The sequence below is a fragment of the Loxodonta africana genome, chromosome 11 (genome assembly GCF_030014295.1).
Source record: "Loxodonta africana isolate mLoxAfr1 chromosome 11, mLoxAfr1.hap2, whole genome shotgun sequence".
Taxonomy (NCBI): Eukaryota; Metazoa; Chordata; class Mammalia; order Proboscidea; family Elephantidae; genus Loxodonta; species Loxodonta africana.
Window position 1 is genome coordinate 28,671,444 of NC_087352.1, and position 26,541 is coordinate 28,697,984.

General features: G+C 45.6%; 2 protein-coding genes across 14 annotated transcripts in view; one reads left to right on the forward strand and one right to left on the reverse strand.

The window, feature by feature from the left end:
- LOC100675639 (zinc finger protein 304-like) overlaps positions 1 to 3,496 on the reverse strand; it is a 16,422-nt gene extending 12,926 nt beyond the window's left edge. The window contains exons 1-2 of the mRNA XM_023543693.2: positions 3,200 to 3,496; positions 1,224 to 1,916 (exon numbers count right to left, since the gene is read on the reverse strand). Of these exons, the coding sequence (XP_023399461.2) occupies positions 1,224 to 1,259 (36 nt within the window). The 5' untranslated portion in view covers positions 1,260 to 1,916; positions 3,200 to 3,496. The remainder of the gene's footprint in view (positions 1 to 1,223; positions 1,917 to 3,199) is intronic.
- LOC104845531 (uncharacterized) lies at positions 3,419 to 26,169 on the forward strand. Of its 13 annotated transcripts, none has more exons than XM_064294352.1 (4): positions 3,419 to 3,896; positions 4,395 to 4,480; positions 11,496 to 11,650; positions 21,575 to 26,169. In XM_064294352.1, exons 1-4 carry the CDS (start codon positions 3,424 to 3,426, stop codon positions 21,593 to 21,595), a joined length of 735 nt encoding a protein of 244 aa, XP_064150422.1. In that variant the 5' UTR covers positions 3,419 to 3,423; the 3' UTR covers positions 21,596 to 26,169. The 13 variants fall into 13 exon arrangements, 3 of the variants coding, with proteins under 3 accessions (XP_064150422.1, XP_023399469.2, XP_064150423.1); XM_023543701.2 differs by lacking the exon at positions 21,575 to 26,169 and adding an exon at positions 6,814 to 6,884 and having other exon boundaries at positions 11,496 to 21,567; XM_064294353.1 differs by lacking the exon at positions 21,575 to 26,169 and adding an exon at positions 12,038 to 21,567.
- The last annotated feature ends 372 nt before the right edge of the window (positions 26,170 to 26,541 follow it).

A 26,541-nucleotide genomic window follows, 5' to 3' on the forward strand; every position in this document is an offset into this window, starting at 1 on the left:
TACTGCACCATCTTTATGATCATTGCAATGTCTGAATCTACTGTGAACGTGTAGAGGGGTTCATAAGTACCAACATCAACACCACTGTCACCCTACCTCCACTTCCAGTATGTCTTAGCCTTCATCCCAGGAAGCCTTAGCTATCTGCTGGACCCTCCTCTTCCCACATACAACTTCCCTCAGGATTGCTTCTTCCTTTCACTTGACTTTACAGTACCCACCAACCCTGCCCATGGGCCCAGGCCAGCCAGTCAGTCCTTAGCCATCCCTACAGGGCATCTGTTGCCATGACCTGAAAATGTCCTCCTCCTAAATCTTAACCTCCTCCTAAATCAGTCCACAGGCTGGCTGCAACCAAATCCCCCTGCAGAGCTCAGACCTGTGTGTCCAGCTGCCCATTTGACACCTTCACTCAGAGGTCTCTGGGATTTCTCAGAGGCAACATGGCCAAAACCCATCTCCTGAACATCTCTGAAACCTGCTCCATCCACTGTCTTCCCCATCTCCATTGTTGGCACTTCTATCTAGTTGCTGAGGCCAAAAATCATGAGGTCACCCCGACTTCTCCTCTTCTCTCTCTCAGCCTCCACATCATAAAATCAGGTTGGCCTTAAACAGATCCAGAGCCCAGTGACTACTCCTGCCTCCAGAGCCACCACTTTGGCCTAGCCACTATCATCACTCACCTGATCTATTATATAGCAACCTAATCAGCCTGCCTTTTTCCTCCCCCATATCCCCAACACTCTGTAGCCAGAGGGAGATTGTTAAGACCTGAGTCAAATCACCTCCCTCATCTGCTCCAAACCTTCCGTGGTTCCCACCATCCTCATGATTGAGGCTCAGCTCCTCAGGCTGCCATTCCAGGGCTGACTCCTGCTTCTTGCTCTCTGTCTCCACCACACTTAGTGGAGACCTGTGGCTCCCTGAACACTCCTAGCTCAGTCTCATCTCCAAACATTTGCACATCCTGGTCCATATCTCTGAATCAGTTTTCCACACCTCCTCCCTTTGGATTCTAGAGATTTGACCCCTCCATATAATCTTTAGCTGGGATATGGAATCATGGGCCTGGAGTAATCCTAGGGTCCCCAGTAGCAAGGAAAGGGCAGCAAAGTGGGGAGGAAGAAGAGTGCTAGGATAAAACCCTCCCCTATGTGGGGCTCTGAGTCTATGTGGGTGGAGTTCCGAATGAGTACGGGTCTGGGGCACCCTCCACTCACCTGAGCCGGGTCCATCAGTAATGCCGCTGCCGCCATCTGAGACTATAAGCGGCTCACAGCCACAAGAGGCAGTGACCAGGGTGGGTACCACTGGCTCAACCTCCCCCCACCACTGCGTCCCTACCCTGGGGAGGTGACCGCGGGCTGACTGTCTCACGCTGTGCCTCAGACTCCACCGTGTAAAATGAGTCCAAGGCCCCAAATCCCGCCGCCGGGGAACGCGGGGACATGGAGTGCAGAGACGCCGGGGACTAACAGGCCCGGTGAACACCCCTGTTAAAGGGGCTCACGGTTGGTTTAAAGGCTCGGAGTTGTGTCTCATCCTGTTCACTGTCATTCCCGGCCCAGTTCTGAAGAGGCGTCTGGAAGTGGCCCAGGCTCCCAAGGGCGCTTTACAACGACCCGTCAAGAGCAAAATGAACGTCAACGACGGCGACGCTGGAAGTCCCGCCCCCAACGACGGTACTCGAAGGACCTGCCCCTTCCAGGGCTGTCATTGGCTCAGCGCCCGCATGCCCGACCTATGAAGTCGTCTGGGTAATGTAGTTTCTGCCCAGCATCTGGCCCGCCCTTGCCGTTCTCCATGGCAACGCCCAAGCGGTACCGCAAGGGGCGAAGGGAACAGGGGCGGGACTTAGTAGTTTCTTCTTAAAGGAGCCGCGCCCGTATTTCCGCGCGTTGCTGTCAGAGGGACTGTGTGGAAAAAGCAAGCAGGGTTACTAAACGCTGTAATGGTTTTTTTTTTTTTTTTTTTTTAACGGGTAATGGCGCCCATTGCTGGAGGCAGCCCCCAGTTCTCCATTCAAGGCCACCTCCCAACCACGGCGCAACCAGTTTCACCCCTCGGCCCTGCAGTACCACAGAGGATCCCAGATGCCTCCATGGTGTCTCTGGTTTTTATACATGCCGTCGCCGAGCCTGACAGGCCCTTTCTGCAATTCTGACTCCCAAATTCCGTTAAACTCAGCACTTCTGACAAGTTCCCGTCTCCCCCCCGCCCCATCCACTCCCATCTCCAGATCCTTCATGATTGACCCCTGTTCACCATCCCCGCATGGATGGGAGTGTCCACAAGGCCTCCTAAGGCCACATGATAGCAAATCTGTGAGAGACCAGGCCCTCTATTCAAATACGTCTGTGGTCCCTACCCCTCAACCTCAGTCCCAAGACAAGCTACCCTCTGGGTTCAGCCCTCCCCACACTTAGCTACCTGCTAAACCGCCTTCAGATCACATGTCCTCTTCACTCTGCAGCCCATCCCTTCAGCCCAGCCCTCCAGCCTCACCCTCGGCCTTCTCTTCCTCCCTTCTGTTACTATGATCTAAGATCCGCCTAAATCCAGTTCCCGGGCCTAACGTGGACCAGGCGACCAGCCATCAACCCTTTGGACATCTGCAGCCAAGACCTGGCCGGAACTCCAGACCTGTGTGTCCACCTGTCCACACCACCTATCCACTCAGATGTTTTTGGGCAAAACCCAACTCCTCCCCTTCCCCAGGAAGCTGGTGTTCTTGCTACTCCCCCATCTCCATGGGCTCCATTTTTCCAGTTGCTCAAGCCACAATCCTTGGAGTCATCCTGAATCTCCGGTCTCTTTCTTGTTCCCCCCGTCCTCGTATTCGTCAGCAAATCCCACTGGCTCTTCCTTTAGAAGAGATTCAGAATCCGACTACTTCTCCCACGTCCTCTGCCTTCGCCCTGGTCCAGCTGCCACCATCGCCGCCTCCATTGTTGCAGTCACCTCTTTCTTGGGGTCCCCAGTTTCACCTTTTCCCATCACTCCTTCACACAGAAGCAGGAGGGATACATTTCAAATTCTAACTCAGATCACATCCCACTACTTTCCACTCCCTGGTTTCCAATGCCCTCAGAATAAAGGCCTAACTCTTCAACCTCCATTGCTAGCATGAATCCTCCCCTCGGGCTTTCTGGTCCCAGAAGAGATCAAGGAATTCAGATTTCCCGAATGTCCTCACCTCAGGCTCACCTTCAACCCTTTGCTGGCTTCTCTGCCTGGAACACTCTTCCACACCTCATCCTATCAGGTGGCAGAAGTGGGTTTTCCACCCGGCGCACGCCCCATTGTCCAGGACACGGGGTCTGGGCCGAAAGTGATCCCAGGGCAGACGCCCTCAGTAGCGGCTTTAGAACACTGGGGCTTGGAATCCTGCCGGGCGCGGGCCTGGAGATCCTCCCCCACATGCGCTGGGTCCTTAAGCGCCGCCATGATCTCCAACCTGGAGCTGAAGATCCAGCCACGCCCCGGCGCCAGAGTTTCTGCAAACCGAGCCGCTGCGGCGCCTCTGACGCGCCCAGTGTATGCCGGCCTGCCGGGACTCCATTTCCCAGCACCCATCGCGATGTCGCTTGGTTGTTGCCATGGAGATCACGGGGGGCGGTCTTTGCTGTAGGTGGACTCACGATGCGAACTACACTACCCACAAGGCGCTGCGTCATGAGTCCGCACCAGTCAATAGCCAATGAGGGCCCAGGAGAGGGGGCATTTCTGTGCTTGCGCGCCGGTGGGGACGTGACTTCTGGTCTAGCGCTGAGGTTCTTCCTGTGGATGTTTGAGTGTCTATCTTATTCTACTGGGGTTTTCAGATTGCTGAGCTGGCGCAACATTCAGACGGCTGTGGGCCTGAGCGGCCAGGACTTAGGTGACGAAAGTGGGTAAGACTGAGAAGGCAGCCCTTTTTTGTCTTTGCGCCTTAGTGCCGGGCCCGCAGGGTGAATGTCCCCATCTCCCAGAACCTCGGTTTCCCTGGCAGTTAACTGGGCGGCCCCGTGAGGTGTCCACCTGGGCTCCGCAAAAGCCTGTCCTTCCCCACGGCCTTTTCAGGAAAGGCTCTCTGGGTATTTAAACATTTTACGGAACATGAGATTGAGGCTCGGAGGGGACGCCCATTGCCCTAGGTCATCCATACCTCGGTGGTGTTTTATGGCCGTCTACTCTTTTTTTTTTTTTACTCTACATTGGAAACCCTAGTAGCGTAGTGGTTAAGAGCTACAGCTGCTAACCAAAAGATCGGCAGTTCGAATCCACCAGGCGCTCCTTGGAAACTATGCGGCAGTTCTACTCTGTCCCCTACGGTCGCTATGAGTCGGAATCGACTCGCAGCAGTGGGTTTTTTTTTATTATTACTCCACACGTGCCATCTCTTTTTTCAGGTTCCCGTGTCAAAAGTGGCGCTACTGGATTCGTCTCAGATCAAGGAAGACACTTGCAGACACGCGGCAGGACCCGTACCCCCAAGGTCCTGAAATCCCAATGTTAGCGGATGGGGGTGTGCCATTCCTGTTTTGCTGGGGAAGGTCAGGATGACTAGGGCCACTTTGAGTCTGTGTCCATGTGTCCCAAACCAATGGTTTGTATGCCGGTAGAGGGGATGGGGTGAGGTATGGACGAGTATTTCATGTTTGTTTGTGAGACTGAGCTGAGATCATCTAGGGAGTCTCAAGTCCTTATTATTTAATGAGAATAAAGAGCCTGAGTGGAGGATTTAGGCTTCAGTGGGACATTAAGGAGCTGGGCTTTCATTCTGACATTGTCCTTAACAGGTCTTTTGGCTGGTATGTGAACAGTCTCAGGGGCAGGGGAAAAAGCAGAAGGCCAGTGAGGAAGCTTCAGCAATCATCTAGGCGTGTAATGGCATCCTAGGCCAGAGAGGTGGCAGCGGGTGGGACTTAGGAGGTAAGATCTTTAGAACAAGATGGAGGTGTGGGTCCTTGGGGTGGATGTAGTACTGGCATATATGCAGGTGGCTAGGAGGGACTGGAAACCCTGGTGGCATAGTGGTTAAGAGCTACAGCAGCTAACCAAAAGGTCAGCAGTTCGAATCTGCCAGGTGCTCCTTGGAAACTCTATGGGGCAGTTCTACTCTGTCCTACAGGGTCTCAATGAGTTGGAATCGACTCAACGGCAATGAGTTTGAGGAGGGACTAGGCAGGTCCTGCACACAGCAGAGGTACCAGAGGGGGCCAGTATGGTGTGCTTTGAATGGAGAAGGTGGTGAGGTGGCTGCCGGTGATTGGCCCTGCAGGTTGTCTGCGTCATCACAGGGCCTGATGACCTTCAAGGATGTGTCTGTGCCCCTCTCCTGGGAGGAATGGAGGCTCCTTAGTGTGGCCAAAAGGAGCCTATACTGGGATGTAATGATGGAGAACTTCATGCTCCTGGCATCTTTGAGTGAGGCTCCACTTTTTTTTCTTTATGTGTTCCTTGTCAGAGGGGTTGTTGGTGCTCAGGCTGGCCATGGGCAGTGACCCTCTCCCTAAGCACCACCTACACCTGCTGCCCCAGGATTGTGGTGACCAGGGGAGAATGGTCAGGATTTTCTCCACCTATCCAGTAAGCCCCTTGGGCTTGTCCATTCCCAGGCAGGGTAATCTGGCAGAGGCTGTGACCTCACTGTACCATGGATTCTTATCCCTTTCTCCAACAGATATTTCCCAAAAGCTGCCTGGTGCCAAGTTCTGTGGGTACCGATGTGGTCATTGCTTTCAGGGACTACTGGGCTATTCCTGCAAAATCCTCCTTCAAGGTTCATTTTGTGACATTCTTTTTCCTGTCTGGTAATAAAAATGAAGCAAGCTCCTCATGGTCCTCCTCAGGGTAGGTCACGCACAAACAGGAAAGGCACCTTACCTGCCCTGTCTTTCTCCACAGAACTTGTGGCCACTGCACCCCACAGGGTTATTTTGTTGGAACATGGCAAGGAGCACTGGGGGTTTGGTGGAAGGATGCAATTCTGGCCATGACAAGAGAGGCCAGGAAGAGGTCTAACTTTGGGGAGTAGGATTTGGGGGGTGGGGCTGGGGCTGGTCTTGGCTGGACTGTGCCTAGCCAATGTCCTGTGTACATCCGTATTCCATTGCCAAGGCCAGTTTCCCACCTTCAGTTCCACTTTTTTTATGCCATTCTGGACACTCTGTCCTCTTGCCTCTTTGATGCATAGTCCTGCCTTCCCTCAACTCTCTGGCCGTAATGTCTTCTCCTTTCTCTACTTCGTATCCCTGTACTGGACCCTCCAATGTCACCTTCCAGTTTATTTTATGAAATCTTCACATATTTTTAAATAGTCCTTGAAAGCCTAGTCCTAGGAGGTAGCAGGAGGTTATGTCCATGTTCAGGCTTCCTTTTGTCACAAGAGCCATACTGAGTCATGTTAGGAGATAATGAGCAGAAGATCCTACCAGCCACATTGAATTTTTTACTCTGATCAGGATTGTTTATACTGTGGCTTTTCTGTGCCGTATCCAACAGAGGAAACCCTGGTGGCAATGTAGTTAAGTGCTGCAGCTACTAACCAAAAAGTCAGCAGTTCAAATCCACCAGGCGCTCCTTGGAAACTCTGTGGGGCAATTCTACTCTGTCTTATAGAGTAGCTATGAGTTGGCATCAATTTGACGGCAATGGGTTTGGTTTTCACTATCCAACAGAGTAGATTCTTCTCTACCTCAATCTCTGCCCTTTTAGTTTTGCAAGAACTCAGAGAATTACCTCTGGATGTGTTAGACATTTGTTAATGATGAATCCATCCCTTCCCACTTAGTGTGATGTGTAAAGAAGGCATTTATCTACTTTCAGGTGGTTCATGTGGAAGGGAAGATCAGAAGGCACCACTGGGACAGGATGGTTCTGAAGAACTAACATCCCAGGTCTGGAGTCCCGATGCCAGTTCTTATAGCCAGAAGGTCTACCCCTGTAACATGGGTGGTCAGTTCTTCAGAGCAATCTTGTCCATGGTGAAACATCAGGGGACAGACCCTAGACAGAAAGTGCACATGTGGGGCATGTGAGTGAGAATGCTGTTTCTACTCAAACCTTCAACTTAAACAGGGACCTGAGAGTGTGGTGAGCATGAGTCCTCAATTCTGATTACGCATCAGAGGAGCCAAACTGCAGAGAAATCCTCCACAAGCAGGGAGTGTGGTAAAGATGTCCCAGACAGCCATGGCTCCCTCTAGCATCAGGCCACCCACAACAGGAGGAAGCCACACAGGAGCACTGAGTGCAGGGAGACCTTCCCACACAGCTCCAATCTTAAGTAGCTCACAGGAGTCCATGCCACACAGAAGCCCTTCAAGTGCAATGACTGGAAAAGCCTTCCTGAAGAGCTTCACCCTCCTCAGCCACCTTAAGACTCACCCTAAAGAGAGACCCTTTATATGCTCAACTGGTAGAAATGCCTTCAAGGAGAAATCAACTCTTATTATTCAAAGAAAAAAAAAAATCACACTGGAGAAACATCCCATGTGTATAAGAAGTGTGGGAAGGCCTTCAGTCACCTGTCTAAACTGAAAAGGGATCAGAAAAGTTACTCTTGAGAAAGGCCTTACAGGTGCATGGAATGTGGAAAAACTTTTGGCCAAAGTTACACTCTAATTCTACACCAGAAAATTCACACTGGAGAAAGACCTTTATGAGTGCAGCAAATGCAGGAAAGCTTTTGGCCATAGATCTAACCTTGTTAAACACCAGAAAGTTCATACTGGAGAAAGACCTTATTAGTGCAGTGACTGTGGGAAAGCCTTCAGTTAAAGTTCTGCCCTTGTGTGGCATCAGATTGTTCACACTAGAGAAAGGCCATATGAGTGCAGCAAATGTGGGTATATCACCAAGGGCCCCTTCCTCAGTTGAAGCCAACCGGATTTGTGCCGCCCAGTACTATTGAGGCAGCCTGGGGTCACACAAGCAAATATATTTTGCCAGCAGCTAGCAAAAAGAAACAGGGTTAGAACCTTCAGGGAGACTGTCTCACCGATTTGCCTAAGAGCCAAGTATTTAAGGGTTTCAACAAGGGGGTGAGGAGGGGTTTTGATGTTTATTCATGAGGTTCTGGGGGGAGGGGTGGAAATTTCTGAGAAGGGGTTGGGTTATGCAAATGCAGGTCCACAGACAGGATTTCTTCAAGATGGAAGTCCTTCGGTTCTCCTTGAAATAACTTAGTATGGAATGTGACACAGGGGCACTAGGTCCGTTTGCCACATTGCCCCCTTCGGCTGGCTTGAGAAGGTCAAACGGTGGTTGCTTTTACTTCATTTGCACACACTCTGCTCCTGCAGTCCTGCAAGAACCGCATTAAGAGATTATTTGCAGTATTTCAGTTCATACCAGCCCTCAGCCGGTACCTCTTGCTCACAGATGTATGTGTGTTCTGTTCTGATCTCCAGGGGGTGGGCCAGGTTGTTCCACTCTCTGTCCTGCTTGTCTTCCCCCCTCCAATCTATGTGCAAGAAGGGGGAACAGATGTGGCGGAGCCCAACAGGCCCTCCTCTAACCTAGTGCAGTCTCATTGTCTCAGGAAGGCCTTTAGCCACTGATCCCACATAGTTCGACACCAGAAAATCCACGCAAGAGAAAGGCCTTATGAATGTAGCAAATGTGGCAAAGGTCCTACCTTATTCTCCATCATAGAATTCATACTGGAGAAAGACCGTATGAAATTACCAAATGTAGGTAAACTTTTAGCCAACACTCCACCGTTATTCATCATGAGAAAGCTCATGCTATAGGAAAGTTATTCAAGTATAGAGAGTGTGAAACAGCCTGTAGCCATAGATCTAACCTTATTAAACATCAAAGATAAAGCCTTTAGGAGTGCGGTGAATGTCAGAAAGCTTTCATCTAGAACTGCACACTTGCTCAGCACCAGTGACGACATGAGAGAAGGGCATATGAGTGCAGTGAATCTAGAAGACAGCTGCCACTATGGCCTTGCTCAGCATGAAAGGAGTCACAGCTAAGAGAAGCTCTATGAGTAGTCTTTGTAAGATAGCCTTAGACAGAAGGTAAATATTATGCACGAGACCACCACTGTTCTGAAGAAATATGTGTGCCATGTACGTGATGTTTTGTGGTCATCCTACATAAACAGGACGGACCAAAATTTAGTTCAGATGTGAAGGCTGATGACACTTCACACGCTAATTTGAGAGAAAGTTCGTTATACAGGGCATTCCTGGGGAGAGTTAGGTAGTCACAAGCAGGTGTATGCTGCAAGAGCATAGCAGAGGGAGTGGGTTGGGCCTTTATAGTGGCTAAGGGGTGGGATTGGGGAAAAGTTTCCACTCAGGCTGGAAATTGGTGAGGTTTACATTTCCCAACAGTGCCAAAGGAAGAGGCATACATGAAGGCATCTCTTATTAGCCTGCCCAGAAGTGGAGCAAAAGAAAAGGGAAGGGTGAGACTTAAAAACAACTCAGCAAATATCAAAGATGGGGTCAGATTGTATTACAGTGGGAAAGCATTTGCAGTCTGTTGTACTTTTTTACCTGCCGAGAGACCCGGGCAGAGCTCTCGTTTTCAGTTCTTTGGCAGGAGCCACTTTCTGTTTACCTTCTGTGACACCCTGTGTTGTGTAGCAATTATGCTATTTATACTCCGGAAAAGCTGGAAAAGGCCAGGAAACGGATTCTCCCCTAGAGCCTCCAGAAGGGAATGCAGGCTGGCCAATCACTTGATTTTCCTCCAGAGTTGTAGGATAATAAACGTGTTTTAAGCCACTAGGTTTGTGGTAACTACTTACAGCAGTAGTAGTGGACTAATACAACCCCCTTCTATCTCAGTGGTTTCAGTTCACACAGTTCCCACAGACGATGTGTCTGCAGGAGTGGTAATGAGTGAGTGTCTTGCTGGGAACAAGAACAGTGACCCTGAGCATTCATCAGGTTGGGGCTCATGATCCTGTGTTTGTACCTGTGGCCTGCTGCCCTGAGGGATGGTGGGGAGCGCCTGGCATTGACGCCAAGTGACTACAAAAATCTGGGTGGGGTCCCTTTAACAAGAAGCAAAGCCTGCCCCCGCCCCTTGTCAATCTTGGCCAATTATTTCCCGATTCCCTAACCGGTCCGCCTGACTGTTGCCGGGGGGAACAAGTAGGGTGCATTTTTTGTCAGCACGGAGCGCAGGGCGGAAATTGCATTACCCAGAAGGCTGTGCCATGCACGTGGCTCGTTTCCGCCGGCCAGTGTCCGCGGGGCGGGACTTCTGTAATGGCCCTGGGGCATGTCACTGACAGCTGGTTTTTCCGCTGTATGAGATGGACGGAAGCGAGCTGGCTGCTGCTTCCCAAGAGGTTCTTGGCCGCGGCCACTAGATAAGAACAAGGCTGGCTGCCGCATCTTTGTGTTCCGTAACTTCCAGCGAACAACTTTGGGCAGGCAGACCACAGTGCCCGGTTTCCTGTCCCTGTTGCTGCCTCTCATGGTCCTGTTACACCCACACGTTCCGATGGCGGCGACAGCACTGATGGATTCAGTGCAGGTGGCGGAGGGTCCCTCAGGCTCCTATCCAGCAGGATTCCAAGCCCTAGTGTCCCTGCAGGAAACAGAGCATGAGGGGAGAAGTCGTGCCTCCAGTGGCAAGCTGAGTAGCTGGACCTTCATCCCAAGGGTGCCAGGAGCCAAGAAGAATTTTGGAAAGGAGAAGGACATGATCTGACTTAAGATTTAGATTCTTCTGGCTGATTTTTAATGAACAATCTGTGGGGAGGTGGAGGCAGGGAGCCCAGTAAGAATGCTGTTACACTAGTCCACATGAACAGGGATGATGGCTGGACCAGACAGGTGGCAGGGTAGTGGAGAAGTAATTGGATTCTGGATGGGTTTTAATGGTAGAGGAGGCAGGATTTCTTGCTGCATCACAAGTGGAGTGTGCTTGAAGGTGTAGGGTGAAGGACCATCCCAAGTGTTTGAAAGAATAGAGATGCCAGAAGTTACTAGGAGAAGCTGAATTGTAGACATTGTGACCCCAATACCACCCAGCACGTTTTCTCCTTTTTCAAAACAGGCAACTGAGAGCTTAACTAAGGCAATGATAAACCTATAAATTGTTTTTCCTCTGCCTGCCTCCTTCATATACTTCTGTTAATGACTTTGTTCTTTGTTTTAAACTCATGCAAATAACCTTTTGCTCTGGCGGGACTACCAGTGGCATACAACCCCCACAGGAAAGTTGGAGCCCAGGTATCAGATATGTATGTCTAATAAAGAAATGTCTGGCAGGGGACTACGAAGACACTTGTAACCCTTGAAAGATTCTATATAAGCTCTAATGTAAAACTGCTCTTGGGACTCCATAGAGACGGTCTGTGTTGCTGCTGGGTCCCCGGTGTTGTATGCATCTCCTTAATAAACTTTCTCACTCTTTCTGACTTGGTGTATGTTTCATTGGCTCGACTGTTCCAGGGCACGGACCCTAATCCGATAACAAATTTTGGTACCCAATGTGGGGTCAAATTTTTCAGGCCCTGGTTCTGTCTCCCTAAGGACCAAGCCCTGGGATGGACCCGGAAAGAGAGAAGGTGCACCCCTCCTTGAATTGTGGAGGTCTCTCAACCTGTGGTGGCCCAGAAGTCTGGCAACGGGGGAGGACTCTACGGCAGCGAGCTCCAGACAGAGGGAGAAAGTTTCTGTTGACCATGGTAGGTAACTGGGCATCGGGTGGTAAATCCTCTGTAAAAGCCACAGAGGCGTCTGTTCTCATAGACTCCCTCCAAGAATGGGTGACTAGGTCCTGTGAGGTTGGACGAGAGACCGGTGAGGTTCCCTGTTGCAAGTGGGTATCCAGGAGGTAAGGTTCCGGCCGAGAGTCCACTAAGAATTAAACTTATTTAGGATGGGATTCCCTAACGAGGAGACATCTTAATATTTGGCATAATCAAGTGTGGTCTGTAAATGGTTCTGGAGATTTTGGTACTATTGTAAAGCTTGATCTGTTCTGTACTTGAACTAACAAGTGAGAGGAAAAACTGTATGCAGGATGTTTTATGACTTTATGGCATGGAAAAAGGATAAAGCCTCTGTTTTAGCCCCTCTTGTGCAGGTGAATGATGATGATGAGATAAGAGATGAAGAACCTGAGGATGTTCTTATTCCCCCACCTGGAAAAACCCCATTTGTGACCCCTCCCCAGTGGTATCAAAAGATGAGAATGGGAAGCCACTGAAAGGGGGGCACAGGAGGTGGGACAGATATGGCCTCCCCACCCCACACTAGCAGTGGGGTGGAATTCGGCCTAGTTCCCCCAGGAGGCCTTTACCCACTCCAGGAGGTGCCAGTCCCCGCTGCAGAAGGGCCACCTCAGATAATGTGAGTCCATAATCCGTCCCTGGCTTCTGAATGCATTTAAGGTTTTTACCAACAGAGATCAGGTAAAAGAGGTCGAGAAAAAGAAAGGAAAAGACCAGGACATAAAAAACAAGCCAACCTACTGGCCGCTGTTCTACGATCATCTGGAGGAAGACAATGAGACCAAGTGCAAAGAGTGGTTGATGCTGTGACCCCCTGGGTTTGGGCCAGTGGCCAGCCAGGACGACCTCAGACGGTCCTCCCTGTGACTATGGAGCTGTACCTCAACGTCGTGCCTCCTCAGATTAAACAAATTGAGGCTCTGCTCGCCTAGGGCTGCAGGGACTGACCACAGGATACCTAGAGTGAGGACTGTTGTGGGAGTGCCGATCCCCATTCAACACTCCTGTTCTCCCAGTGAAGAAGACATCGACTGGTGAGTACTGTTTTGTTCAAGATTGCCTGGCTGTTAACAAAGTTGTGAAGATCTTATACTCACTAGTCCTGAACCTATATGCCCTACTATCAGCCCTTCCACCTTCCGGTACTCAGTTTACTGTTTTAGATTTAAAAGACTCTTGTATCCTGCTGACTGCCAAGAGTCAGCTAATCTTTGCTTTCAAATGGAAAGGGGACAAAACGGAAGAAACAATTCTGTTAGACTGTACTACTTCGAGGATTTAAGAACTCCCTCACTATTTCTGGAACAGTGCTGGCCCAAGGTCTAGAGCGATTACCTCCCTTCAGCTGAGGAATATTCCTGCAATATATGGACCTCCTGATAGGGAATAAGTCTGAGAAAGACTTTTACAAAAACTTTAACTGTCTTAAACTTTTTGGATGGAGTGTCATTAAGAAAGTTACAAGCTAACCTCTATCAGGCTACTCAGGGGGCAGGGAGAGATCCTTTCAAATGGATTCCTGAGTGTCAATGAGCCTTTTGAGATTTAAGGTCCCCCTTTTTTTAATGAAAGCCCCAGCCCTGGGGCTGCCAGGTTATCAAAAATCCTTTGAATTATATAAATAAAAGAAGAGGGGTAATCGTTGGTGTATTAACCCAGTTCTTGGGACCGTAGAGACACCCTGTCGCCCACCTATTTCTCTGAAAACCTAGACACTGTCTCAAAAGGTTGGCAGGCTTGCCTCCCAGCAGTTGCCACTACTAACATTATCAAAGGTGGTTGAGTTAATTTCTTTGGGACATGATACTATCCCATTTGTCCCTCATGCAGTGACTGTAGTATTGCAACAAAAAAGACATTTGTGGCTCACCGCCAGGCAGCTAACAGTACATCAAACACAGCTTTTGAGAGAAATCAAATTTAGCTTTTGTAAAGGGTTCAAAACTAAACATCGGATGAAATATTTACTGGCGTGTGTAGATTCTTTTTCAGGATGAGCAGAGACTTTTACCTGCCAGACCAAGATGGCTAGAGAAAGGTACAACAGGCTTTAACTGCCTTAAGAATAAAGTGGAAACTCCACACAACATGGAGATCTCAATCTATCGGAAAAGGGTGAAAGAATGAATCAGACCATAAAATGTCATCTTAGTAAACTGTGCCCTAGACAGACAGATGTTCTGCCACTGGCCCTCCTCTGAGTCTATATTGCACCCCGGGGAAAACTTAAAATTAGTAATTTGAGATACTTTATGAGAGACCAGTTTGTCTCCACCAACTCTCCCCATGATCCTCCACCCAGCTCCTAATATAATGATGTCTAAGTATTTGCTTTCTCTAACGAAAATTCTTTCAGTTATATCAGATAAAAGTTTCCTCTTGAAATAGCTGTGACCAGGTGCTCCTCTGGAAGTAAAAGGACCTCCTGTTACAACCTAAGTGGACTGGACCCTTCACTTCACCACACAGCACTGACACAGTTGTGAAGCTTGCAGGAGTCAAGCCCTGGATCCATCATTCCAAATCAAGCCCTGCCGGGCCTACAGTGACAAGGAGTAGAAAGTCCAACAGATCAATGGCCTGAAGTTAACACTTTTTAGGGTTAAAAAAGTAAAAATGTTTTTACTGCTAACTTAAATGAGACTACTGTTAGGAGCCAGAGAGACTTTTGCCCAGGGAATCTTTGTCCCTGAGATAAACATACCCCAACCCCTTGTTAAAAAATAAAAATTTTTAGATCTATATTGCTAGAGAAGTGTTAAACATTACTGATTTCTGTCTGCCCTGTCTGGACATCGGGTTACATGGCTAACTCGGCCCTCAAGTCCTATCTCATCAAAGTTTGTACTCTTGTACACAGAGTTAATATTCTAATATTTATAGCTGAGAACTTACAAAATTCATGAAAAATTTAATTTTTCTTGACTGCCAGATTTTACATGGCTAAAAGCCTTATTTATTAATGAAATTAAATTGATTGTTATAGGGCTGTTAATGTTACCCATCTCCAATTTATGCTTATATGTAAAATTACATTCTCTGTCCAATAGATAGCTCAAACCTGTCACAGGCAAAAGGCCCAGTTCTATCACCTGAAACACTGTGATCTATAAGGAATAGGTTGAAACTTGGGATAGGTAAATATGGTCACCCAAGTTTCAAAGGTGGGAATATGTGACCGCAATACTACCCAGCATGTTTTCTCCTTTTTCAAAACAGACAACTGAGAGCTTAACGTAACTAAGGCCATGATAAACCTATAAGTTGTTCTTCCTCTGCCTGCCTTCTCATATACCTCTGTTAATGACTTTGTTCTTTGTCTGAAACTCATGCAAATAATCTTTTGCTCTGGCATGCCTACCTGTGGCATACAACCCCCACAGGAAAGTTGGAGCCCAGGTATCAGATATGCATATCTTTAGCCTAATAAAGAAATGCCTGGCAGGAGACTACAAAGACACTTATAACCCTTGTAAGATTCTATATTGGAAACCCTGGTGGCTTAGTGGTCAAGTGCTAAGGCTGCTAACCAAAGGGTTGGCAGTTTGAATCTGCCAGACGCTCCCTGGAAACTCTATGGGGCAATTCTACTCTGTCCTATAGGGTCGCTATGAGTCAGAATCTACTCGACGGCACTGGGTTTTTTTTGTTTGTTTGTTTTAAGATTCTGTGTAAGCTCTATCTAATGTAAAACTGCTCTTTGGGACTCCATAGAGACAGCCTGTGTTGCTGCTGGGTGATATATGCATCTCCTGAATAAACTGTCTCACTCTTTCTGAATTGGGGTATGTTTCATTAGCCCCACTGCTCCATGGCACGGACCCTAATCAGGTAACATCTGTGACCTGTGCAAACCTGTCTTCAAAGAGAGTTTGCAGCTGGCTGAGGACCAAGGAATACACGCTGAGCAGAAACCATACATGTGGCAAGCATGTGGAAGAGACTTCTGGTTCAACTCAAGCCTTCACCACCACCAGCAGCAGTACAGTGGAGAGAAACCATTTAGATGTGATAAGTATGGGGTCTCAATTTTGACAAACTAGTTCAGATCAGACATTGCAGAGACCATATATCAGAGAAGTTTTTCAAATGTAGGGAATATGGCAAGGCTTCCTGGGACAAGTCTAGCTTCTCCCAGCACCATGCCACCCACAACGGGGGAAAGCCTTACGGGAGCATGAAGTACAAGGAGACCACACCCAACTCTAGTCTTGGGCAACAACCCTCTAAGTGCAACAACTATGGGAAAGCCCTCTGGAGGAGTTCTGCTCTCTTCAACCATATCAAAACACACAATGAAGAGAGACACTGTAGATGTGCAATATATGGAAAAGCCTTCAAGGAAAAAGCAATTTTTTTCATCAAAAAATTCACACCAGAGAGAACTCCCATGTGTGTAAAAAGTGGGGGAAGGTTTTCAATGACATCTCTAACTTGAGAAAGCACCAGGAAGTTCATACTGGAAAAATACCTTACAAATGCAGCTAGCTACTATGGGAAGGCATTCAGCTACAGTGCTCCTATTTTGACACCAGAAAATTCACACTGGAGAAAGGCCATATGAATGCAGCCAATGTGGTAAAACCTGTAACCATAGCTCCAATCTCATTGAGCACCAGAGATTTCATACCAGAGAAAGGTCTTAAAATTGCTCTGAATGTGGGAAAGCCTTTAGCCATAGTTCCACCTTCTTTCAGCACCAGAAAGTTCATACTGGAGAAAGGTCGTGTAAGTCATATAAGTCCTTGGTGTTCTTCATTCTCCTTTGCTCCAGTTGGGTTGAGACCAATTGATCCATCTTAGATGGCTGCTTACTAGCGTTTAAGACCCCAGACGCCTCTCTCCAAGGTGGGATACAGAATGTTTTCTTAATAGATTTTATTATGCCGATTGACTTAGATGTCCCCTGAAACCATGGTCCCCAAACCCTTACCCCTGCTATGCTGGCCTTCGAAGCATTCAGTTTATTCAGGAAACTGCTTTGCTTTGGTTTAGTCCAGTTGTGCTGACCTCCCCGTATTCTGTGTTGTCTTCCCCTTCACCTAAAGTAGTTCTTATTTATTATCTAATTAGTAAATACTCTTCTCTCTCCCTCACTCCCTCCCCCCTCTCATAACCACAAAACAATGTTTTCTTCTCAGTTTAAACTATTTCTCAAGTTCTTATAGTAGTGGTCTTATACAATATTTGTCCTTTTGCAACTAACTAATTTCACTCAGCATAATGCCTTCCAGGTTCCTCCATGTTATGAAATGTTTCACAGATTCATCACTGTTCTTTATCAATGCGTAGTATTCCATTGTGTGAATATACCATAATTTATTTATCCATTCATCTGTTGATGGGCACCATGGTTGCTTCCATCTTTTTGCTATTGTAAACAGAGCTGCAGTGCACATGGGTGTGCATATATCTGTTCATGTAAAGGCTCTTATTTCTCTAGGATATATTCCAAGGAGTGGGATTGCTGGATCATATGGTAGTTCTATTTCTAGCTTTTTAAGGAAGCAGCAAATCGGTTTCCAAAGTGGTTGTACCATTTGACATTCCCACCAGCAGTGTCTAAGTGTTCCAATCTCTCCACAACCTCTCCAACATTTATTATTTTGTGTTTTTTGGGTTAGTGCCAGCCTTGTTGGAGTGAGATGAAATCTCATTGTAGTTTTGATTTGCATTTCTCTGATGGCTAATGATCATGAGCATTTCCTCATGTATCTGTTGGCTACTTCAATGTCTTCTTTAGTGAAGTGTCTGTTCTTATCTTTTGCCCGTTTTTTAATTGGGTTATTTGTATTTTGTAGTTGAGTTTTTGCAGTATCACGTAGATTTTAGAGATCAGGCGCTATTCAGAAACGTCATAGCTAAAAACTTTTTCCCAGTCTGTAGGTAGTCTTTTTACTCTTTTGATGAAGTCCTTGGATAAGCATAGGTGTTTGGTTTTTAGGAGCTTCCAGTTATCTAGTTTCTCTTCTGCATTGTTAGTAATGTTTGTATACTGTTTATGCCATGTATTAGGGCTCCTAACGTTGTCCCTGTTTTTTCTTCCATGAACTTTATCCTTCTGGATTTTGTATTTAGGTCTTTATCCATTTTGAGTTAGTTTTTGTGCATGGTATGAGGTATGGGTCTTGTTTCATTTTTTTTGCAGATGAACATCCAGTTATACCTGCACCATTTGCTAAACAGACCGTCTTTTCCCCCACTTAACTGACTTCAGGCCTTTGTCAATTATCAACTGCCCATAGGTGGATGGATTTCTGTTTGGATTCTCAATTCCGTTCCACTGGTCTATGTATCTGTTGTTGTACCAGTAGCCAGGCTGTTTTGACTACTGTGGCAGTATAATAGGTTCTAAAACCAGGTGGAGTGAGGCCTCCCACTTTGTTCTTCTTTTTCAGTAATGCTTTACTTATCCGGGGCCTGTTGCCCTTCCATATAAAGTTGGTGATTTATTTCTCCATCTCATTAAAAAACGTCATTGGAATTTGGATCTGAATTGCATTGTATGTATAGATCGCTTTTTGTAGAATAGATATTTTTACAATGTTAAGGCTTCCTGTCCACAAGCAAGGTATGTTTTTCCACTTAAGTAGGTGTCTTTTGGTTTTTTGCAGCAGCGTCTTGTAGTTTTCATTGTATAGGTCTTTTACATCTCTGGTAAGATTTATTTCTAAGTATTTTATCTTCTTGGGGGCTACTGTAAATGGTATTGATTTGGTGATTTCCTCTTCGATGTTCTTTTGTTGGTGTAGAGGAATCCAACTGATTTTTGTATGATGATCTTGTATCCTGATACTCTGCTGAACTCTTCTATTAGTTTTAGTAGTTTTCTTGGGGATTCTTTAGGTTTTCTGTGTATAAGACCATATCATCTGCAAACAGAGATGCTTATACTTCTTTCTTGCCAATCTGGATGCCCTTTATTTCTTTATCTAGCCTAATTGCTCTGACTAGGACCTCCAGCACAATGTTGAATAAGAGTGGTGATAAAGGGCATCCTTGTCTGGTTCCTGATCTCAAGAGGAATGCTTTCAGACTCTCTCCATTTAGAATGACCTTTGCTGTTGGCTTTGTATAAATGCCCTTTATTATGTTGAGGAGTTTTCCTTCTATTCCTATTTTGCTGAGAGTTTTTGTCATGAATGGCTGTTGAACTTTGTCAAATACCTTTTGCATCAATTGATAAAATCATGTGATTCTTGCCTTTTGTTTTATTTATATGATGGATTACATTGATTGTTTTTCTAATGTTGAACCATCCCTGCATAACTGGTATGAATCCCACTTGGTCATGGTGAATTATTTTTTTGATATGTTGTTGAATTCTATCAGCTAGAATTTTGTTGAGGATATTTGCATCTAAGTTCATAAGGACTATAGGTTTTCACCTGGTTTTGGTATCAGGGATATGCTGGCTTCATAGAATGAGTTTGGGAGTATTCCGTCCTTTCCTGTGCTCTAGTAGTACTGGTGTTAACTCTTCTCTGAAAGTTTGGTAGAACTCTGCAGTGAAGCTGTCTGGGCCAGGGCTTTTTTTTGTTGGGAGTTTTTTGATTGCCTTTTCAATTTCTTCTTTTGTTATGGGTCTATTTAGTTGTTCTACCATTGTTTGTGTTAGTTTAGGTATGTAGTGTGTCTCTAGGAATTCATCCATTTCTTCTAGGTTTTCAAATTTGTTAGAGTACAATTTTATGTAGTAATCTGATATGATTCTTTTAATTTCAGATGAGTCTGTTGTAATATTGTCCACTTCATTTCTTATTTGGGTATTTGCTTCCTCTCCTGTTTTTCTTTTGTGAGTTTGGCCAATGGTTTATCGATTTTGTTAATTTTTTTAAAGAACCAGCATTTGGTCTTGTTAATACTTTCAATTGTTTTTCTGTTTCTATTTCGTTTAATTCTGGTCTAATATTTATTATTTGCTTTCTTCTGGTGCCTGAGGGTTTCTTTTGTTGCTGTCTTTCTATTTGTTCAAGTTGTAGGGATAATTCTTTGATTTTGGCCCTATCTTCTTTTTGGATGTGTGCATTTATTGATATAAATTGACCTCTGAGCACTGCTTTTGCTGTGTCCCAAAGGTCCTGATAGGAAGTGTTTTCATTCTCATTGGATTCTATGAATTTCTTTATTTCACCCTTAATGTCTTCTATAATCCAGTCTTTTTTGAGCAGGGTATTGTTCAGTTTCCAAGTGTTTGATTTCTTTTTCCTGTTATTGATTTCTACTTTTATAGCCTTATGGTCAGAGAAGATGCTTTGTAATAATTCAATGTTTTGGATCTTGCTAACACTTGCTTTATGACCTAATATGTGGTCTATTCTAGAGAATGTTCCATGTGCACTAGAAAAGAAAGTATACTTGGCCGCTATTGGGTGGAGTGTTCTGTATATGTCTATGAGGTCAAGTTGGTTGATTGTGGCATTTAGATCTGCCGTGTCTTTATTGAGCTTCTTTCTGGATGTCCTGTCCTTCCCTGAGAGTGGTGTGTTGAAGTCTCTGACTATAATTTTGGAGAAGTGTATCTCACATTTCAATGCAGTAAGAGTTTTGAAGCCCTCTTATTGGGTGCAAAAATATGTAATATACTTATATCCTCCTGGTATATTGTCCCTTTAATCATTATGTAGTTTCCTTCCTTATCCTTTGTGGTGGAGTTAACTTTAAAGTCTATTTTGTCAGAAATTAATATTGCCACTCCAACTCTTTTTTGATTGTTGTGTGCTTGATATATTTTTTTCCATCCTTTTAGTTTTAGTTTGTTTGTGTCTATCTAAGTGTAAGGTGTGTCTTGTAGGGAACACATAGATGGATTGTGTTTTTTTAATCCATTCTGCCACTCTCTGTCTCTTTATAGGTGCACTTAGTCCATTTTGTGCTGTCATTTTGATGTCATTTTTTGTGTGTTGTTCACAGTTTCTTTTCCCCCTTAATTTTTTGTGCTGAGTAGTTTTTCTTTATATATTCTCTTTTCCTCTTATTCATTGTTGTTGATTTTTTGTATTTTAGTTTGATGAGTAGGATAGTTGGCCTCTTTGTGGTTACCTTAATATTTACCCCTATTTTTCTAAGTTAAACCTGACTTTTATTTCTTTATATCACCTTGTCTTCCTCTCCGTATGAAAAGTCTATGACTACATTTCTTAGTCCCTTTTTATTGTTTTAATGTCTTCTTTTACATAATAACATCACTGTTTCCTCTTTTGAGTGTTTTTTTGTCTTGATTTATTTTTGTGAGTTCTCTGGGTAGACATCTGATTGCTCTGCCCAGTGTTCTAGTCTTGGGTTGATACCTGATATTATTGGTCTTCTGACCAAAGAACTCCCTTTAGTATTTCTTATACTTTTGGTTTGGTTTTTACAAATTCCCTAAACTTCTTTTTATCTGGAAATGTCCTAATTTCACCTGCATATTTGAGAGACAGTTTTGCTTGATATATGATTCTTGTCTGGCAATTTTTTTTCCTTCAATGCTTTATATAAGTCATCCCATTACCTTCTTGCCTGCATGGTTTCTGCTGAGTAGTCCAAGCTTATTCTTATTAACTCTCCTTTGTAGGTGACTTTTCATTTATCCCTAGCTGCTCTTAAAATTCTCTCTTTATCTTTGGTTTTGGCAAGTTTGATTATAATATGTCTTTGTGACTTTCTTTTAAAATCTACCTTATGTGGAGTTCGATGAGCATCTTGGATAGATTCCTTCTTATCTTTTACAATATCAGGGAACTTTTCTGCCAACAAACCTTCAACAATTCTCTCTGTATTTTCTGTTATCCCTCCCTGTTGTGATACTCCAGTCACTTGTAGGTTATTTCGCTTGATAGAGTCGTGCATGATTCTTAAGGTTTCTTCATTTTTTCTAATTCTTTCATTTACTAGATGGTGCCTGGCTACAACTAATGACTGCCCTGACAGGGAACACAACAGAGAACCCCTGAGGGAGCAGGAGAGCACTGTGTTGCAGACCCCAAATTCTCATAAGACCAGACTTAATGGTCTGACTGAGACTAGAAGGACCCCGGTGGTCATGGCCCCCAGACCTTCTGTTGGCCCAGGACAGGAACCATTCCCAAAGCCAACTCTTCAGACATGGATTGGACTGGACAATGGGTTGGAGAGGGATGCTGGTGAGGAGTGAGCTTCTTGGATCAGGTGGACACTTGAGACTATGTTGGCATCTCCTGCCTGGAGGGGAGATGAGATGGTGGAGGGGGTTAGAAGCTGGTGAAATGGACACGAAAAGAGAGCGTGGAGGGAAAGAGCGGGCTGTCTCATTAGGTGGAGAGAAATTGGGAGTGTGTAGCAAGGTGTATATGGGTTTTTGTGTGAGAAACTGACTTGATTTGTAAACGTTCACTTAAAGCACAATAAAAATTCTTTAAAAAAATTATTTCATCTGATTTTTCTTCAAATATACTGGTGCCAAATGCTTTATCTCAAGCTCTCCAATTCTGCCTTCCACTTGCTTAGTTCTACTCCTCTGACTTTCTATTGAGTTGTCTAATTCTGTAATTTTATTGTTAATCTTCTGAATTTCTGATTGCTGTCTCTCTATAGATTCTTGTAGCTTATTAAATTTTTCATTATGTTTTTGAATAACCTTTTTAATTTCTTCAACTGCTTTATCTATGTGTTCCTTGGCTTGTTCTACACATTGCCTGATTTCCTTCCCGATGTCTTGAAGCATTCTTTATATTAATTTTTTCAATTCTGCATTTGGTAATTCCAGGAAGGCACCTTTATCTAGATGATCCATTGATTCTTTTTTTCAGAGCTTGTTGAGGTGATCATGGTCTGTTTTTTTATGTGATTTGATATTGACTGTTGTCTCTGAGCCATCTGTAAGTTATTGTATTAGTTTATTTTATGTTTGCTTACTGTATCCTAGCTTATTGCTTTATTTGAGTGGGCTATTTAGATTATTTTCACCTTTGAAGCTCGGACGTCCTGTCACCAGATGGCTAAAGCTATTTTCAGGTATGTCAGTCTAAAAGTCCATTTACTTTTCTTGTATGAATTCAGCTCAGGTGTCCAGGTAGCTGGTTATCAAGTGTGTGGCACAGGCTTTGTCCTACAGTCTTAGAGGAGCAGGGTTGATTGGTGTAGGTATTGGTATCTGGTTGCAGCAGTGGATCATGCCCTGAACAAGGCAGGGGGCTGAGAATCGTCCCCCGAGTGTCTCTGAGGAAAGCGCATCACTCTTCTCTACAGCATACAGGTGGGTAGGTTCTGCAGACAGCATGGGCAAGCAATGCTTTTGGATGTAAGGACTGGGAGGTACCAGTTATCCCTGGACCCCTGTCACTGGTGGCTGGGTGACCTGAGTGGAGCCATCAGTCCTTAGGCCCCTGATGTGGGTAGGTGAGGACCCTGTTTAATAGGCAAAGAGGTGTCAAACATCAAAACCCACCTCTCCACCACACAGCTGAAACAGTTGTTGTCTGCCAACAAGGGCCTATTCTCCTGAAATAGGCCCACACAGGTTCATGCAGAGGGGAACGGTATTCAAATGTTTATGCTTATGCCTGGACAGGAGCCGCTTCTGTCCTGAGCTCCCCACATTAGTGGAACTGGCAAATTATCTTTTCCCCCAATTGTGTATTTATTCCTTCTCTAAGAATGGCTCACGGTGCTCAACAGGGCCTGTCTCAGGCCTAGGGAAATCAAGAGCCTCTGAGTCTGGCTTGGGGGTAGGGGGCACAGTAAAATATACGAAAGTACTTAGCTTTTGCTGAGAGCACCGTTCTTCTCTAGTTCTGGAGGTGTGAGTAGGCTGTGCGGCTGGCTGCTCCTCTGTGAGGAAACTGCAGCCAAAGGCTACTACCAGCCTGCCGCAGCCACTCCCAGGAATGGTGCCTGAGGGGTCCCGGCAATTCAGGTGAGGCAACTCCTCTCTGCTTCTGAACCGTCTCTCCCTTCCCCTGTCACTTAGTCTGTTTTCTAACTTTGCCTTTGATGTTCAGGGCTCGTAGCTTGTCATAAATAAAATTGTTTCACTCGTTTTTTCAGGTCTTTGTTGTAAGAGGGATCGCCGGAAGCGTCTGGCTATCCCGCCATCTTGGCCCCGCCTCTCTCCTTGTACAAAATCTGACACCAACCATCACACCCACAGCCCTCTACTTCTCTCCTAAGTTCAACAATTTGTTGCAATGGCCACACAATACTCACAGAGACCATACTCACAGTCAAGAGGTTGTGGTTTAATGGATTGCTTTTTGTATGTCCTTTCTAGCCATGGTCTTATAACTTTCACCCAGGTGATTGGATGGGACTGTGTGATAGGGTAATTGTGGCCCACAATGGGGATCGGTCAGTTTTGCCACCCTGCTGGGCTTGAAATGAGCCACCCCAGAGACAGGAAAGAGAAGAGCTCGCTACGACCAAGAAAGGAGAGTCCTGCAGGAGAGATCTGTAGGAGAGATTGCAGTGGGCTTTCCAGCCCATGGAACAAGAAAGCTGAGTGGCTTTGGGCAGAGACTGAGGGCCAAGGAATAACCTCCACCTGACTCATTCATTTGGGACTTGCCAGCCTCCACAACTGCATGAGCTATTTCCTTCATAAGGTTTGTGAGTTCTGTGAGATATTGCAACAAATCAGGGAAGCCAAAGACAGACGGGAGAGTGCTGAGGAGAGAAGGATTAGTTGATGTTAGAGATGATGGAGTGATACAGCAGCTTGGAAAAGCTGGACCTTTGGGACATCGTTAACCTCTACCTTGTAGGAACCAGCTTTGTGCTGATACTTTTAAATAAATTATTCATTTAGGAGTTTATTAGGGAAGTAACAGGTTACAATTCAGGTTTAGGAACATTCAAGGTACAGTTCTTTCATCAGGATGGCCTCTTTTCAGCCATGCCTGCAGGCATGCCTCTCTCTGGCTACTGGCTTTTGGCCTCTCAGCCCAGCCTCTGCCCTGCTTGAGCAAGTTTTACAAAGTTCTTTTAGCTCTGCTGATAAGTGGCCAGAGGCATCTCATTCCACCAGGAAGCTTCCTGCCTGAAGGCACCCAGCTCTCTGGCTATATGGGTCACTGTAACCGCCTTGCTCCATGGTCCAGGAAGCCCACCGCGTGGTCTCCTGCAGTCTCCTGGTTCAGCTGCCTCCATTTCTCTGCTGCTGCTTCTTGCCATCTCTTGCTGTCCCTGGTGTTACAGCTCTCTCTCTCTCTGTCTCCTGGGTCTAGGAGGGTCTCAGTGCAGGGATCCTAAGTCCAATGAACATGCTGCTTTCCTAGTTCTTTCTTGGTAATAGTAGGTCCCCCTCTGTGTGGGATTGACTGTTCTTTTAAGCCTAGCAGGATGGTAAAACTGACCAATACCCTACATAGGGTTCCATATACCTTATTTGCATGGTCCCCCCTCCACAAGGTCCATGTGTATAGTTCCCACTTATGTTGGTGAAAAAGGTGTTTGTAATGAAGGAGTCGTTTCTCTTGCAAAATTCTATCATGCGATCTCTGGCATCATTTCTATCACCAAGGTCATATTTTCCAACTACAAATCCTTCTGCTTCCAACTTTTGCATTCCAATCACCAGTAACTATCAGTGAATCCTGATTGCATGTTGATCAATTTCGGACTACAGAAGCTGGTAAAAATCTTCAGTTCCTTCATTTTGGCCTTAGTGGTTGGTGTGTAAAGTTGAATAATAGTTGTACTAACTGGTCTTTCTTGTAGGAGTATGGATATTGTCCTGTGACTGACAGCGTTGTACTTCAGAGGAGATCTTGAAATTTTTTTTTTATGATGAATGCAATGCCATTTCTCTTAAAGTTGTCATTCCCAGCATAGTAGACAATATGATTGTTTGATTCAAAATGGCCAATATCAGTCCATTTCAGCTCACTAATGCATAGGATATCGATGTTTATGCATTCCATTTTATTTTCAGTGATTTCCAATTTTCCTAGATTCAGACTTCATAATTCTACACTCCAAATATTAATGGATGTTGCAGCTATTTTTTCCCATTTTGAGTCGTGCGAAATCAGCAGATGAAGGTCCTGGAAGCTTGACTCTATCCACGTCATTAAGATTGACTCTGCTTTGAGGAGGCAGGTCTTCCCCAGTCATCTTTTGAGTGCCTTCCAACCTGAGGGGCTCATCATCTGGAACTGTATCAGACAATGTTCCGTTGGAATGCATAAAGGTTTTCACTGGCTAATTCTTTTCAGATGCAGACTGCATGGTCCTTCTTCCTCATCTGTCTTAGTCTGGAAGCTCAGCTGAACCCTGTCAACGATGGATGACCCAGCTGATATTTGAATACCAGTGTCCTAGTTTCCAGCATCACAACAACACACGAGCCCCCACAGCAAGACAAACTGACAGACACATGGGGGCATCACTTCTTCATTGCAAATACCTTTTTTTTTTAAATAATTTTTATTGTGCTTTAAGTGAAAGTTTACAAATCAAGTCAGTCTCTCACATATAAACTTACATACACCTTACTACACACTCCCATTTACTCTCCCCCCAATGAGTCAGCCAGCTCCCTCCCTCTAGTCTCTCGTGACTATTTTGGCAGTTCCTAACCCCCTCTACCCTCCCATCTCCCCTCCAGACAGGAGATGCCAATATAGTCTCAAGCAAGTGTCCACATGGTGCAAGTAGCTCACTCTTCATCAGCATCTCTCTCCAACCCATTGTCCAGTCCAATCCATGTCTGAAGAGTTGGCTTTGGGAATGGTTCCTGTCCTGGGCCAACAGAAGGTTTGGGGACCCTGACCACCGGGGTCCTTCTAGTCTCAGACCATTAAGTCTGGTCTTTTTATGAGAATTTGGGGTCTGCATCCCACTGTTTTCCTGCTCCCTCAGGGGTTCTCTGTTGTGTTCCCTGTCAG

Bases quoted from the DNA above. Each gene is read 5' to 3' on its own strand.
- LOC104845531 (XM_064294352.1), top strand. From the start codon at position 3,424: ATGCGCTGGGTCCTTAAGCGCCGCCATGATCTCCAACCTGGAGCTGAA. The intron at 3,897-4,394 runs GTAAGACTGAGA...CTCTTTTTTCAG, and splicing joins GACTTAGGTGACGAAAGTGG to GTTCCCGTGTCAAAAGTGGC. The intron at 4,481-11,495 runs GTCCTGAAATCC...TGTCTCCCTAAG, and splicing joins GCAGGACCCGTACCCCCAAG to GACCAAGCCCTGGGATGGAC.